Source organism: Nerophis lumbriciformis, linkage group LG18 (assembly GCF_033978685.3).
Source record: "Nerophis lumbriciformis linkage group LG18, RoL_Nlum_v2.1, whole genome shotgun sequence".
Lineage (NCBI taxonomy): Eukaryota > Metazoa > Chordata > Actinopteri > Syngnathiformes > Syngnathidae > Nerophis > Nerophis lumbriciformis.
The window spans coordinates 3,685,247-3,702,166 of NC_084565.2; the positions used below are offsets into that span (position 1 = coordinate 3,685,247).

The following is a 16,920-nucleotide window of genomic DNA, read 5'->3' on the forward strand; positions in this document are numbered from 1 at the left end:
TTCATGTCACAAACACTTCATGTCACAAACACTTCATGTCACAAGGACTTGGCAGCAGCTGGGATTCCACCTAAATGTGTTGGACTTACAAGGACGGCAGCTGAAAGAGTGCTGGTGCATTGTTAGGGCTGGAACACACAAGCAGACATTGTATCGACATTATTTTCATAGTTATTAGACATTGTATCAACATTATTAGGGCCCGCATGGCCCATTGTAAAAGGAATCCCAAAGGGAGTCCTTTTACAATGGGACAGAGGACCCTATTGTTTTTCTAACGTTTTATTAGGGCCCACATGGCCCATTGTAAAAGGACTCCCAAGGGGAGTCCTTTTACAATGGGACAGAGGACCCTACTGTTTTTCTAACGTTTTATTATTATCTGGGTATTATCTTCGACCCAACTCTCTCGTTTGAGTCACACATTAAGAGTGTTACTAAAACGGCCTTCTTTCATCTCCGTAATATCGCTAAAATTCGTTCTATTTTATCCACTAGCGACGCTGAGATCATTATTCATGCGTTCGTTACGTCTCGTCTCGATTACTGTAACGTATTATTTTCGGGTCTCCCTATGTCTAGCATTAAAAAATTACAGTTGGTACAAAATGCGGCTGCTAGACTTTTGACAAGAACAAGAAAGTTTGATCATATTACGCCTATACTGGCTCACCTGCACTGGCTTCCTGTGCACTTAAGATGTGACTTTAAGGTTTTACTACTTACGTATAAAATACTACACGGTCTAGCTCCGTCCTATCTTGTCGATTGCATTGTACCATATGTCCCGGCAAGAAATCTGCGTTCAAAGAACTCCGGCTTATTAGTGATTCCCAGAGCCGAAAAAAAGTCTGCGGGCTATAGAGCGTTTTCTATTCGGGCTCCAGTACTATGGAATGCCCTCCCGGTAACAATTAGAGATGCTACCTCAGTAGAAGCATTTAAGTCCCATCTTAAAACTCATTTGTATACCGGTACTCTAGCCTTTAAATAGCCCCCCTGTTAGACCAGTTGATCTGCCGTTTCTTTTCTTTTCTCCCTGCTCCCCTTTTCCTTGAGGGGGGGGGGGCACAGGTCCGGTGGCCATGGATGAAGTGCTGGCTGTCCAGAGTCGGGACCCGGGGTGGACCGCTCGCCTGTGCATCGGCTGGGAACATCTCTGCGCTGCTGACCCGTCTCCGCTCGGGATGGTGTCCTGCTGGCCCCACTATGGACTGGACTCTTACTATTATGTTGGATCCACTATGGACTGGACTCTCACAATATTATGTCAGACCCACTCGACATCCATTGCTTTCGGTCTCCCCTAGAGGGGGGGGGGTTACCCACATATGCGGTCCTCTCCAAGGTTTCTCATAGTCATTCACATCGACGTCCCACTGGGGTGAGTTTTTCCTTGCCCGTATGTGGGCTTTGTACCGAGGATGTCGTTGTGGCTTGTGCAGCCCTTTGAGACACTTGTGATTTAGGGCTATATAAATAAAGATTGATTGATTGATTGATTGATTATTATTATTCTTCCGCCGCCTCTTTGAGCTGCAATTTGACCCACTTAACATGCTTCAAAACTCACCATATTTGACCCACACATCAGGACCTGCGAAAATTGCCTTTTAATAAAAAAACCAAACCCCAAAACTCAAAATTGCGCTCTAGCGCACCCTAGGAAAAAAACAAGCTAAACTGCCTGTAACTCCCACTAGGAAGGTCGGAGAGACATGAAACAAAAACCCCTATGTAGGTCTGACTTAGACCTACATTTCATAATTGTACATCCTCGGTCAAAAATCAACAGGAAGTTGGCAATTCCCCCTTCAAGACAAAAATGTACTAAAAACAGTCACTTTTGCCTGTAATAAAAAAACTTAACCCCAAATCTCAAAATTGCGCTCTAGCGCAATTTTTGAATAAAACGCAGAAAAAACTGCTCCTCGGAAGAAAAAAAATGACAAAACTGCCTGTAACTCCCACTGGGAAGGTCGGAGAAACATGAAACAATAACCTCTATGTAGGTCTCACTTAGACCTACATTTCATTCATTGACATCCTTCAGTAAAAATCTACAGAAAGTTTGCAATTCCACCTTCAAAACAACATTTTTGTAAAAACTGGTCACCTGTCTTCAAACATTATCTCCTCTGAGCGCGTTTGTCGTTTCGGCTTCAAACTAACACAGGAGAGAGATTGAACCCTTCTGATTGGAACAGAGTTTTGATAACTGCTCCGGTTTTGATTTTACGACCCTTCAAAGAACCGCTGCGCTGCTGTTTTCTCAAGATGGCTGCTTAAAAGCAGGAAGCACCAGCATGCCCACACAATGCAGACAAGGTAGGTACACTAGACAAAAGTATTGGGACACTTCCGACTAAAAGTAGACAAAAGTATTGGGACACTTATGACTACCACTGGACAAAAGTATTGGGACACTTCGGACTACAAGTTGACAAAAGTATTGGGACACTTCGGACTAAAAGTCGACAAAAGTATTGGGACACTTAGGACTACCACTGGACAAAAGTATTGGGACACTTAGAACTAAAACTTGACAAAAGCATGGGGACACTTTGGACTAAAACTTGACAAAAGCATGGGGACACTTTGGACTAAAACTTGACAAAAGCATTGGGACACTTAGGACTACCGCTGGACAAAAGTATTGGGACACTTACACTAGACAAAAGTGTTGGGACACTTAGGACTAAAACTTGACAAAAGCATGGGGGCACTTTGGACTAAAACTTGACAAAAGCATGGGGACACTTTGGACTAAAACTTGACAAAAGCATTGGGACACTTAGGACTACCGCTGGACAAAAGTATTGGGACACTTACACTAGACAAAAGTTTTGGGACACTTAGGACTAAAACTTGACAAAAGTATTGGGACACTTACACTAGACAAAAGTATTGGGACACTTAGAACTAAAACTTGACAAAAGCATGGGGACACTTTGGACTAAAACTTGACAAAAGCATGGGGACACTTTGGACTAAAACTTGACAAAAGCATTGGGACACTTAGGACTACCGCTGGACAAAAGTATTGGGACACTTACACTAGACAAAAGTATTGGGACACTTAGGACTAAAACTTGACAAAAGTATTGGGACACTTAGGACTACCGCTGGACAAAAGTATTGGGACACTTACACTAGACAAAAGTATTGGGACACTTAGGACTAAAACTTGACAAAAGCATGGGGACACTTTGGACTAAAACTTGACAAAAGCATGGGGACACTTTGGACTAAAACTTGACAAAAGCATTGGGACACTTAGGACTACCGCTGGACAAAAGTATTGGGACACTTACACTAGACAAAAGTATTGGGACACTTAGGACTAAAACTTGACAAAAGTATTGGGACACTTACACTAGACAAAAGTATTGGGACACTTAGAACTAAAACTTGACAAAAGCATGGGGACACTTTGGACTAAAACTTGACAAAAGCATGGGGACACTTTGGACTAAAACTTGACAAAAGCATTGGGACACTTAGGACTACCGCTGGACAAAAGTATTGGGACACTTACACTAGACAAAAGTATTGGGACACTTAGGACTAAAACTTGACAAAAGTATTGGGACACTTAGGACTACCGCTGGACAAAAGTATTGGGACACTTACACTAGACAAAAGTATTGGGACACTTAGGACTAAAACTTGACAAAAGCATGGGGACACTTTGGACTAAAACTTGACAAAAGCATGGGGACACTTTGGACTAAAACTTGACAAAAGCATTGGGACACTTAGGACTACCGCTGGACAAAAGTATTGGGACACTTACACTAGACAAAAGTATTGGGACACTTAGGACTAAAACTTGACAAAAGTATTGGGACACTTACACTAGACAAAAGTATTGGGACACTTAGAACTAAAACTTGACAAAAGCATGGGGACACTTTGGACTAAAACTTGACAAAAGCATGGGGACACTTTGGACTAAAACTTGACAAAAGCATTGGGACACTTAGGACTACCGCTGGACAAAAGTATTGGGACACTTACACTAGACAAAAGTATTGGGACACTTAGGACTAAAACTTGACAAAAGTATTGGGACACTTAGGACTACCACTGGACAAAAGTATTGGGACGCTTACACTGGACAAAAGTATTGGGACACTTAGGACTAAAACTGGACAAAAAGTATTGGGACACTTAGGACTAAAACTGGCCAAAAGGATTGGGACACTTAGGAATAAACTTGACAAGTTTTGGGACACTTAGGACTAAAACTTGACATAAGTATTGGGACACTTCGGACTACCACGGGACAAAAGTATTGGGACACTTAGGACTAAAACTGGACAAAAGTATTGGGACACTTGGGATGAAAACTGGACAAAAGTTTTGGGACACTTGGGACTAACAATTGACAAAAGTGTTGGGACACTAAGGACGAAAACTGGACAAAAGTATTGGGACACTTAGGACTAAAACTGGACAAAAGTATTGGACACTTCGGACTACCACTGGACAAAAGTATTGGGACACTTAGGACTAAAACTGGACAAAAGTATTGGGACACTTAGGACTACCAATGGACAAAATAATTGGGACACCTACACTGGACAAAAGTATTGGGACACTTAGGACTACAACTTGACAAAAGTATTGGGACACATAGGACAAGAACTGCACAAAAGTATTGGGACACTTAGGACTACCACCTGCCAAATATGCGGGCCCGACCAACGCTGCTTGCAGCTTTAATTTTCATAGTTATTAGACATTGTATCAACATTATTTTCATAGTTATTAGACCTTGTATCAACATTATTTTCATAGTTATGAGACATTGTATCAACATTATTCTCATAGTTATTAGACATTGTATCAACATTATTTTCATAGTTATTAGACCTTGCATCAACATTATTTTCATAGTTAGTAGACATTGTATCAACATTATTTTCATAGTTATTAGACATTGTATCAACATTATTTTCATAGTTATTAGACATTGTATCAAAATTATTTTCATAGTCATTAGACATTGTATCAACATTATTTTCATAGTTATTAGACATTGTATCACAATTATTTTCATAGTTATTAGACATTGTATCAACATCATTTCATAGTTATTAAACATTGTATCAACATTATTTTTATAGTTATTAGACATTGTATCGACATTATTTTCATAGTTATTAGACCTTGTATCGACATTATTTTCATAGTTATTAGACCTTGTATCGACATTATTTTCATAGTTATTAGACATTGTATCAACATTATTTTCATAGTTATTAGACATTGTATCAACATTATTTTCATTGTTATTAGACATTGTATCAACATTATTTTAATTATACGACATTGTATCGACATTATTTTCATAGTTATTAGACATTGTATCAACATTATTTTCATAGTTATTAGACATTATATCAACATTATTTTCATAGTTATTAGACATTGTATCAAGATTATTTTCATAGTTATTAGACATTGTATCAACATTATTTTCATAGTTATTAGACCTTGTATCGACATTATTTTCACAGTTATTAGACATTGTATCGACATTATTTTCATAGTTATTAGACATTGTATCAACATTATTTTTATAGTTATTAGACATTGTATCAACATTATTTTTATAGTTATTAGACATTGTATCGACATTATTTTCATAGTTATTAGACCTTGTATCGACATTATTTTCATAGTTATTAGACCTTGTATCAACATTATTTTCATAGTTATTAGACATTGTATCGACATTATTTTCATAGTTATTAGACATTGTATCGACATTATTTTCATAGTTATTAGACATTGTGTCAACATTATTTTCATAGTTATTAGACATTGTATCGACATTATTTTCATAGTTATTAGACATTGTATCAACATTATTTTTTATAGTTATTAGACATTGTATCAACATTATTTTTATAGTTATTAGACATTGTATCGACATTATTTTCATAGTTATTAGACCTTGTATCGACATTATTTTCATAGTTATTAGACCTTGTATCGACATTATTTTCATAGTTATTAGACCTTGTATCAACATTATTTTCATAGTTATTAGACATTGTATCGACATTATTTTCATAGTTATTAGACCTTGTATCGACATTATTTTCATAGTTATTAGACCTTGTATCAACATTATTTTCATAGTTATTAGACCTTGTATCGACATTATTTTCATAGTTATTAGACATTGTATCAACATTATTTTCATAGTTATTAGACATTGTATCAACATTATTTTCATAGTTATTAGACATTGTATCGACATTATTTTCATAGTTATTAGACATTGTATCGACATTATTTTCATAGTTATTAGACATTGTGTCAACATTATTTTCATAGTTATTAGACATTGTATCGACATTATTTTCATAGTTATTAGACATTGTATCAACATTATTTTCATAAGTATTAGACATTGTATCAACATTATTTTCATAGTTATTAGACATTGTATCAACATTATTTTCATAGTTATTAGACATTGTATCAACTTTATTTTCATAGTTATTAGACCTTGTATCAACATTATTTTCATAGTTAGTAGACATTGTATCAACATTATTTTCATAGTTATTAAACATTGTATCAACATTATTTTAATTATTAGATATTGTGTCGACATTATATTAGTTATTAGACATTGTATCAACATTATTTTAGTTATTAGACATTGTATCAACATTATTTTAATTATAAGACATTGTATCGACATTATTTTCATAGTTATTAGACATTGTGTCAACATTATTTTCATAGTTATTAGACATTGTATCGACATTATTTTCATAGTTATTAGACATTGTATCAACATTATTTTTATAGTTATTAGACATTGTATCAACATTATTTTCATAGTTATTAAACATTGTATCAACATTATTTTCATAGTTATTAGACATTGTATCAACATTATTTTCATAGTTATTAGACATTGTATCGACATTATTTTCATAGTTATTAGACATTGTATCGACATTATTTTCATAGTTATTAGACATTGTGTCAACATTATTTTCATAGTTATTAGACATTGTATCGACATTATTTTCATAGTTATTAGACATTGTATCAACATTATTTTCATAGTTATTAGACATTGTATCAACATTATTTTCATAGTTATTAGACATTGTATCAACATTATTTTCATAGTTATTAGACATTGTATCAACTTTATTTTCATAGTTATTAGACCTTGTATCAACATTATTTTCAGTTAGTAGACATTGTATCAACATTATTTTCATAGTTATTAAACATTGTATCAACATTATTTTAATTATTAGATATTGTGTCGACATTATATTAGTTATTAGACATTGTATCAACATTATTTTAGTTATTAGACATTGTATCAACATTATTTTCATTGTTATTAGACATTGTATCAACATTATTTTAATTATAAGACATCGTATCGACATTATTTTCATAGTTATTAGACATTGTATCAACATTATTTTCATAGTTATTAGACATTATATCAACATTATTTTCATAGTTATTAGACATTGTATCAACATTATTTTCATAGTTATTAGACCTTGTATCAACATTATTTTCATAGTTATTAGACATTGTATCAACATTATTTTCATAGTTATTAGACATTGTATCGACATTATTTTCACAGTTATTAGACATTGTATCGACATTATTTTCACAGTTATTAGACATTGTACCAACATTATTTTCATAGTTATTAGACATTGTATCAACATTATTTTCATAGTTATTAGACATTGTATCAACATTATTTTTATAGTTATTAGACATTGTATCGACATTATTTTCATAGTTATTAGACCTTGTATCGACATTATTTTCATAGTTATTAGACCTTGTATCAACATTATTTTCATAGTTATTAGACATTGTATCGACATTATTTTCATAGTTATTAGACCTTGTATCGACATTATTTTCATAGTTATTAGACCTTGTATCAACATTATTTTCATAGTTATTAGACCTTGTATCGACATTATTTTCATAGTTATTAGACATTGTATCAACATTATTTTCATAGTTATTAGACATTGTATCGACATTATTTTCATAGTTATTAGACATTGTATCGACATTATTTTCATAGTTATTAGACATTGTATCGACATTATTTTCATAGTTATTAGACATTGTGTCAACATTATTTTCATAGTTATTAGACATTGTATCGACATTATTTTCATAGTTATTAGACATTGTATCAACATTATTTTCATAGTTATTAGACATTGTATCAACATTATTTTCATAGTTATTAGACATTGTATCAACATTATTTTCATGGTTATTAGACATTGTATCAACATTATTTTCATAGTTATTAGACATTGTATCGACATTATTTTCATAGTTATTAGACATTGTATCAACATTATTTTCATAGTTATTAGACATTGTATCGACATTATTTTCATAGTTATTAGACATTGTATCGACATTATTTTCATAGTTATTAGACATTGTATCAACATTATTTTCATAGTTATTAGACATTGTATCAACATTATTTTCATAGTTATTAGACATTGTATCAAAATTATTTTCATAGTTATTAGACATTGTATCAACATTATTTTCATAGTTATTAGACATTGTATCACAATTATTTTCATAGTTATTAGACATTGTATCAACATCATTTCATAGTTATTAGACATTGTATCAACATTATTTTTATAGTTATTAGACATTGTATCGACATTATTTTCATAGTTATTAGACATTGTATCAACATTATTTTCATAGTTATTAGACATTGTATCGACATTATTTTCATAGTTATTAGACATTGTATCAACATTATTTTCATAGTTATTAGACATTGTATCGACATTATTTTCATAGTTATTAGACATTGTATCAACATTATTTTTATAGTTATTAGACATTGTATCGACATTATTTTCATAGTTATTAGACATTGTATCAACATTATTTTCATAGTTATTAGACATTGTATCGACATTATTTTCATAGTTATTAGACATTGTATCAACATTATTTTCATAGTTATTAGACATTGTATCGACATTATTTTCATAGTTATTAGACAATGCATCAACATTATTTTCATACTTATTAGACATTGTATCAAAATTATTTTCATAGTTATTAGACATTGTATCAACATTATTTTCATAGTTATTAGACATTGTATCACAATTATTTTCATAGTTATGAGACATTGTATCAACATCATTTCATAGTTATTAGACATTGTATCAACATTATTTTTATAGTTATTAGACCTTGTATCAACATTATTTTCATAGTTATTATATATTGTATCAACATTATTTTCATAGTTATTAGACATTGTATCGACATTATTTTCAAAGTTATTAGACATTGTATCAACATTATTTTCATAGTTAATAGACCATGTATAGACATTATTTTCAAAGTTATTAGACATTGTATCGACTTTATTTTCATATTTATTAGACATTGTATCGACATTATTTTCATAGTTATTAGACATTGTATCGACATTATTTTCAAAGTTATTAGACATTGTATCAACATTATTTTCATAGTTAATAGACCATGTATAGACATTATTTTCAAAGTTATTAGACATTGTATCGACTTTATTTTCAAAGTTATTAGACATTGTATCGACTTTATTTTCATAGTTATTAGACATTGTATCGACATTATATTCATAGTTATTAGACATTGTATCAACATTATTTTCATAGTTATTAGACATTGTATCATCATTATTTTCATAGTTATTAGACCTTGTATCAACATTATTTTCATAGTTATTAGACATTGTATCAACATTATTTTCATAGTTATTAGACATTGTATCATCATTATTTTCATAGTTATTGGGACATTGTATCAACATGCACTGCAGATAAAGAATATTTGATAGCAAAGAGAAGCAGAGATGAGAGATGCTACCTGACAGGTGCAGTGTACAAAGGTAGACAGACGGCCTGTTTGACAGACTTCCCAATGACTTCCTGCACAGTCAACAAAAGCAGAAGATGAGCAGAGTGGCGAGGATTTAAAAAAAAAAAAAGCTTGAAAAACTGCAAACGCACCGCTGGTTTCTGCAGACACAGCTCGATGGCGTTCTCCATCAACCTCTTGACATAGTGCAATGACTTTTGTGGAAATGAAGGAAACAACATAGGACTGTCTAGAAAACACACATGATAGTGATGATGAAACAACATAGGACTGTCTAGAAAACACACATGATAGTGATGATGAAATAACATAGGACTGTCTAGAAAACACACATGATGATAGTGATGATGAAACAACGTAGGACTGTCTAGAAAACACACATGATAGTGATGATGAAACAACATAGGACTGTTTAGAAAATACACATGATGATAGTGATGATGAAACAACGTAGGACTGTCTAGAAAACACACATGATGATAGGGATGATGAAACAACGTAGGACTGTCTAGAAAACACACATGATGATAGGGATGATGAAACAACATAGAACTGTCTAGAAAACACACATGATGATAGTGATGATGAAACAACATAGGACTGTCTAGAAAACACACATGATGATAGTGATGATGAAACAACGTAGGACTGTCTAGAAAACACACATGATGATAGGGATGATGAAACAACATAGGACTGTCTAGAAAACGCACATGATAGTGATGATGAAACAACATAGGACTGACTAGAAAACACACATGATAGTGATGATGAAACAACGTAGGACTGACTAGAAAACACACATGATGATAGTGATGATGAAACAACATAGGACTGTCTAGAAAACACACATGATAGTGATGATGAAACAACATAGGACTGTCTAGAAAACACAAATGATGATAGGGATGATGAAACAACATAGGACTGTCTAGAAAACACACATGATGATAGTGATGATGAAACAACGTAGGACTGTCTAGAAAACACACATGATGATAGGGATGATGAAACAACATAGGACTGTCTAGAAAACACACATGATGATAGTGATGATGAAACAACATAGGACTGTCTAGAAAACACATATGATGATAGGGATGATGAAACAACATAGGACTGTCTAGAAAACACACATGATGATAGTGATGATGAAACAACATAGGACTATCTAGAAAACACACATGATAGTGATGATGAAACAACATAGGACTGTCTAGAAAACGCACATGATAGTGATGATGAAACAACATAGGACTGTCTAGAAAACACACATGATAGTGATGATGAAACAACGTAGGACTGACTAGAAAACACACATGATGATAGTGATGATGAAACAACATAGGACTGTCTAGAAAACACACATGATAGTGATGATGAAACAACATAGGACTGTCTAGAAAACACAAATGATGATAGGGATGATGAAACAACATAGGACTGTCCAGAAAACACACATGATGATAGTGATGATGAAACAACGTAGGACTGTCTAGAAAACACACATGATGATAGGGATGATGAAACAACATAGGACTGTCTAGAAAACACACATGATGATAGTGATGATGAAACAACATAGGACTGTCTAGAAAACACATATGATGATAGGGATGATGAAACAACTTAGGACTGTCTAGAAAACACACATGATGATAGTGATGATGAAACAACATAGGACTATCTAGAAAACACACATGATAGTGATGATGAAACAACATAGGACTGTCTAGAAAACACACATGATGATAGTGATGATGAAACAACGTAGGACTGTATAGAAAACACACATGATGATAGTGATGATGAAACAACATAGGACTGTCTAGAAAACACACATGATGATAGGGATGATGAAACAACATAGGACTGTCTAGAAAACACACATGATGATAGTGATGATGAAACAACGTAGGACTGTATAGAAAACACACATGATGATAGTGACGATGAAACAACATAGGACTGTCTAGAAAACACACATGATGATAGGGATGATGAAACAACATAGGACTGTCTAGAAAACACACATGATAGTGATGATGAAACAACATAGGACTGTCTAGAAAACACAAATGATGATAGGGATGATGAAACAACATAGGACTGTCTAGAAAACACACATGATGATAGTGATGATGAAACAACGTAGGACTGTCTAGAAAACACACATGATAGTGATGATGAAACAACATAGGACTGTCTAGAAAACACACATGATGATAGGGATGATGAAACAACATAGGACTGTCTAGAAAACACACATGATGATAGGGATGATGAAACAACATAGGACTGTCTAGAAAACACACATGATGATAGGGATGATGAAACAACATAGGACTGTCTAGAAAACACACATGATGATAGTGATGATGAAACAACAAAAACAAGATTCACCCTTCAGGTTTGTGCTGTCCTGTAAGAACTTCACCCACTGGTTCCCCCTGGTGCTTGGCGGCGATACAAGGTCCTCGTCCTCGTCCTTAAGGTACTACGTTGAGACAAAGGAAAGTCACTAATCAATTAGTGGGTCAATTGATAACTATTTTATACATTTTATGTTGCAGAAAACAAGGAAAAGAACAATGTCACCCTGTTCAAACAAGAGTCCTTTGTTTACAAAGAGTGCTACCTCCGCGTGCGAGTCCTCAACTTACTCAATTTTTCGGGATATGGGCCATCTGTCAGCGAGTTTTTGTTTTAAAGAGGTCATGTCATGATTTTTCCCTATTTTTGAACACTTCACTTTGGTCTACAGAGCATGTAATGATGGTTCTTTGCTCAACATTTTGCATAGACTCGGCTGTAAAGACTTCAAGCCAATGATTAGTGTCAGAATAATTGTATATAAGTTATCACACAACTTGTTTGCTTGGCACTGGTTGCTATCCACTTGTGCTCACACAGCTGTCGCTTGTTGTATCATGCAAAGGCGGACAGCTTGTAAATCTCCACTGTGTGTCTGGAATGTGCCTCGCCGTAGAAGTGTCTGTTTTTCAGATCTGGACAGCCACGGGACGGGCCTTATCAGGACCCAAAGTCTCAAAGAAGATAAGGCGGACGAGCAGAGAAGGGGCAAACCTGACACCGCTCCAAGCACATTTTGTTTTAACTGTTTATGAACTAGTACTAGGCTGCTGCATAATGTGACCCCTACCCTTAGAAGTAGCTCCAGCTATGTAATCAGGGAATGCCCAAATAAATGGGGAAGCGCGGGAACTTTTTCCTCAGAGCGTGAGGTGACACTGTACGAGGGTGCAGTTCCACGCGCTCTCCTCATGAGCTAAATTGAATCCTTCTTGTCCTGTTTAATAGATAGCTTGGTGTTTGAACCTGACAATTAGCTTCCTTCAAAAAGGGTTGGTTGTTAGATGCAAATTAAGCCTTCCATACCACGCCCCCTCACGCTGACTAGCCTTTTGTCAGCCTTCTTCATTCTACGGTGATCGATGATCTAATTTTACTTGATCTTCACCACAACACAACATCCCAGATAATATAGGGTGACCATGCGGCTCACCGTGTTTAGTAGTTGGCTGAAGGAGGAGACGACGCTTGCTAAGGTTAAACTTCTAGAGAGTTTTTCTCTCTCCAATGCTAGATCCTGGACATATACATGTGTATATTGACAATAAAATGATTTTCTATATCATGTTAATACTTTTACTGCCCTGCTGCTTTGACGCACTTGTAAACAATACAAGTCCGAGTCAGCTGATAGTTAGCTAAACTACGGGCTACATAATCGTTGAGGGATTATATTACTAACTGGTCCATTGCCAAACATGGTAGGCAACGATCCAATTAAATTACTTTTTAGGAAAACGTCTTTATTTTGCCGGTGGATCGTGACGCTATAATCATTGGAAGGCTAAGTTAGCTACACAACAACTCAAGCTAACAATGCTAACGTAAACAAACAGTTCGAAGTCGCTAGATGTGTCGCTAGTCGCTTTTGAGGAAGAAAGTCACTAACGGGGTTTGGAAAGATGCTAGATTTAGCGAGCAAGTTGCCAAGTTGACAACACTACGCTGAGGTGTGTGTGAAAGATAAAGACAACAAGACCCGCTTTGCGGTGCTACTGATTGGTTTACATTGCGTGGTGCCTGGCTAAATTTAGGCAGAAGAACTTATGGATTAGTTATTTTGGTCATTCAAATGCAAGCGGGGTACGTGAGAGATTCCTGGGATAAATGGAGAATCATGTGCCTCTCAGTCCTTTCCATTGAGGATGTGGAAGACATCTACCTATTTGGAACCGTGATTGTGGGGCACCTGCTAATTGAGCTGGGCATTGCTCTGGTGTATCGTCAAATTCGTAAGACGATGGCAGCCACTCAAGGAGCCCAAAGGCTGTTCGTCACAATGGAAGGTTTGGGCCGGGCTGTGGGATCACAGACTGGGGCGATTTCTGAACTGAATCGCAAGATGGATCACATCATGGAAAAGCTGGTTGAAAGGGAATAATTGGATATGAGAGCCAGCATGGACGAACAGAATAGACCAGCCATTGTAATGTCTGCTCGCGGAAAAACAAAAATTTGAATCTACGATTTGACTCCCTCGAATAGCCTTGACGCTGCAACAACAGGAGCAGGCTGTTCTGAAAACGTCCCCCGAGGACTCCTCAATGATGGACGCTTTTGACCTCCTTCCCTCCGTAACGACACCTGGAGTCGAACTTTTGCTTGCATGCAGAACGACCCCAGGCCTATAGACACTACATCAACACACCCAAGACAATGGGCATATACACCCCCCCTGTGTTAAATTGCATGACTTTCACGCTCAAAGCGTGAGGCTTGGCAAGTTTGGAGACATCACTTTCTTTGTCCAAGCATTAGAAGTGACCCTAACCCTACATTCAATGGTATTCTGTTTTTATGCAATATTTCTTAACTACGGTACAAGTAAATTTTTCTTTAAATTGTGCTGCTTTTCGTGGACAAAGAATGGAATAATTGAATTTAAATTTATTTCGATGAGGAACATTATTTTGAAATAGGAGTATTTTGAGTTAGGAGCTCCGTCAGGAAGCCAATTCCACTGGTAAGTCGAGGTACCATCATAAATAAAGTTGGTATGGTACCACTGTCCTGTATGTTGTGCCATGACCGAGGTACCATTATAAATAAAGTTGGTCTGGTTCGTTACCACAGTCCTGTATGTTGTGCCATAGTCGATGTACTATTATAAATAAAGTTGATATGGTATAGTACCACGGTCCTGTATGTTGTGCCATGGCCGAGGTACCATTATAAATAAAGTTGGTATGGTATGGTACCACGGTCCTGTGTGTTGTGCCATAGTCGATGTACTATTATAAATAAAGTTGATATGGTATAGTACCATGGTCCTGTATGATGTGCCAAGGCCGAGGTACCATTATAAATAAAGTTGGTATGGTATGGTACCACGGTCCTGTATGTTGTGTCGTAGCCGATGTACCATTATAAATAAAGTTGGTCCGATTCGGTACCACAGTCCTGTATGTTGTGCCATAGCCGAGGTACCATTATAAACAAAGTTGGTATGGTATGGTACCACGGTCCTGTATGTTGTGCCATAGTCGATGTGCCATTATAAATAAAGTTGGTTTTGTATGGTACCACGGTCCTGTATGTTGCAGAGGTGGGACCAAGTCATTGCTTTGCAAGTCACAAGTAAGTCTCAAGTCTTTGCCCTCAAGTCTCGAGTCAAGTCCCGAGTCAAGACAGGCAAGTCCGAGTCAAGTCCAAAGTCAAGACTGGAAAGTCTCAAGTCAAGTCCCAAGTCCTGCATTTTGAGTTTCGAGTCCTTTCAAGTCGTTTTAACCACAGACTAATGTATTTACACAGATTGTGTATGCTTTTAAAACACTGTATTTATTTATTAAAACAAGTGCATTTGAAATTGCAGGGAAAAAGATAGTGGTGACATAGCACTTCAAAATAGCACCATTAACCAGTCATTTTAAACATGTAACTCATTCCTTTACAGCAGGGGTGCTCACACTTTTTCTGCAGGCGAGCTACTTTTCAATTGATCAAGTCGTGGGGATCTACCTCATTCATATATATAATTTATATTTACTTATTTATGAAATATATATTTTTGTTAACAAGTTAAAGGTGTTTAATGATAATGCAAGCATGTTTAACACATATAGTTAATATTGTTAACAAGTTAAAGGTGTTTAATGATAATACAAGCATGTTTAACACATAGTTAATAAATTAAAGGTGTTTAATGATAATACAAGAATGTTTAATACATATAGTTAATATTGTTAACAACTTAAAGGTGTTTAAAGATAATACAAGCATGTTTAACACATATAGTTAATATTGTTAACAAGTTAAAGGTGTTTAAAGATAATACAAGCATGTTTAACACATATAGTTAATATTGTTAATAAGTTAAAGGTGTTTAAAGATAATACAAGCATGTTTAACACATATACATTCCTTTCTTTCATGAAGACAATAATATAAGTTGGTGTATTACCTGATTCTGATGACTTGCATTGATTGGACAGTGGTGCTGATAACGTCCGCATTTTCAAATGGAGGAGAAAAAAAGTCCTCCTTTCTGTCCAATACCACATGAAAGTGGTTGGTTTTTGCCATCTTATTTGTCCAGCTTCCGTACTCCTTTGTATACACTTTACAAGAAATACATTGTCGGCAAACTCCGTAGCTTGCTAGCTTGTGCACGCCAGCTTTCTGAGACTCTTATTTTGTTAGCGCAACTGTGCAACTGTGCAGTCGGTCTTTGGAGTTTTAACGACAGGTACGGCGCCAGAGTCTGTTGAAATAAAGTGTTTCTCGCTTTCCAGTCGGTAATTTTAGGGAGCTGGCAGCAGCCAGCGTCATCTCAGAAGACCCTCGGGTGCCGTGAATATCAATCAAGTGAGGAAAGTGACGTCATAGTGAAGATTTATGATCGCTCATTTTTAGGACTATTTTTTTAATGCCTGGCTGGTGATC

The 16,920-nt window shown here is 35.3% G+C and overlaps 1 protein-coding gene across 3 annotated transcripts in view; it reads right to left on the minus strand.

Moving 5' to 3' along the window:
• Positions 1-16,920, minus strand: part of anapc4 (anaphase promoting complex subunit 4) — an 82,584-nt gene that overhangs the window by 4,353 nt on the left and 61,311 nt on the right. For all 3 annotated transcript variants that reach the window (XM_061977484.2, XM_072915058.1, XM_061977483.2), the window contains exons 20-23: positions 12,349-12,442; positions 10,077-10,174; positions 9,934-9,995; positions 90-128 (exon numbers count right to left, since the gene is read on the minus strand). In XM_061977484.2, coding sequence (XP_061833468.2) covers positions 90-128; positions 9,934-9,995; positions 10,077-10,174; positions 12,349-12,442 — 293 coding nt within the window. The remainder of the gene's footprint in view (positions 1-89; positions 129-9,933; positions 9,996-10,076; positions 10,175-12,348; positions 12,443-16,920) is intronic.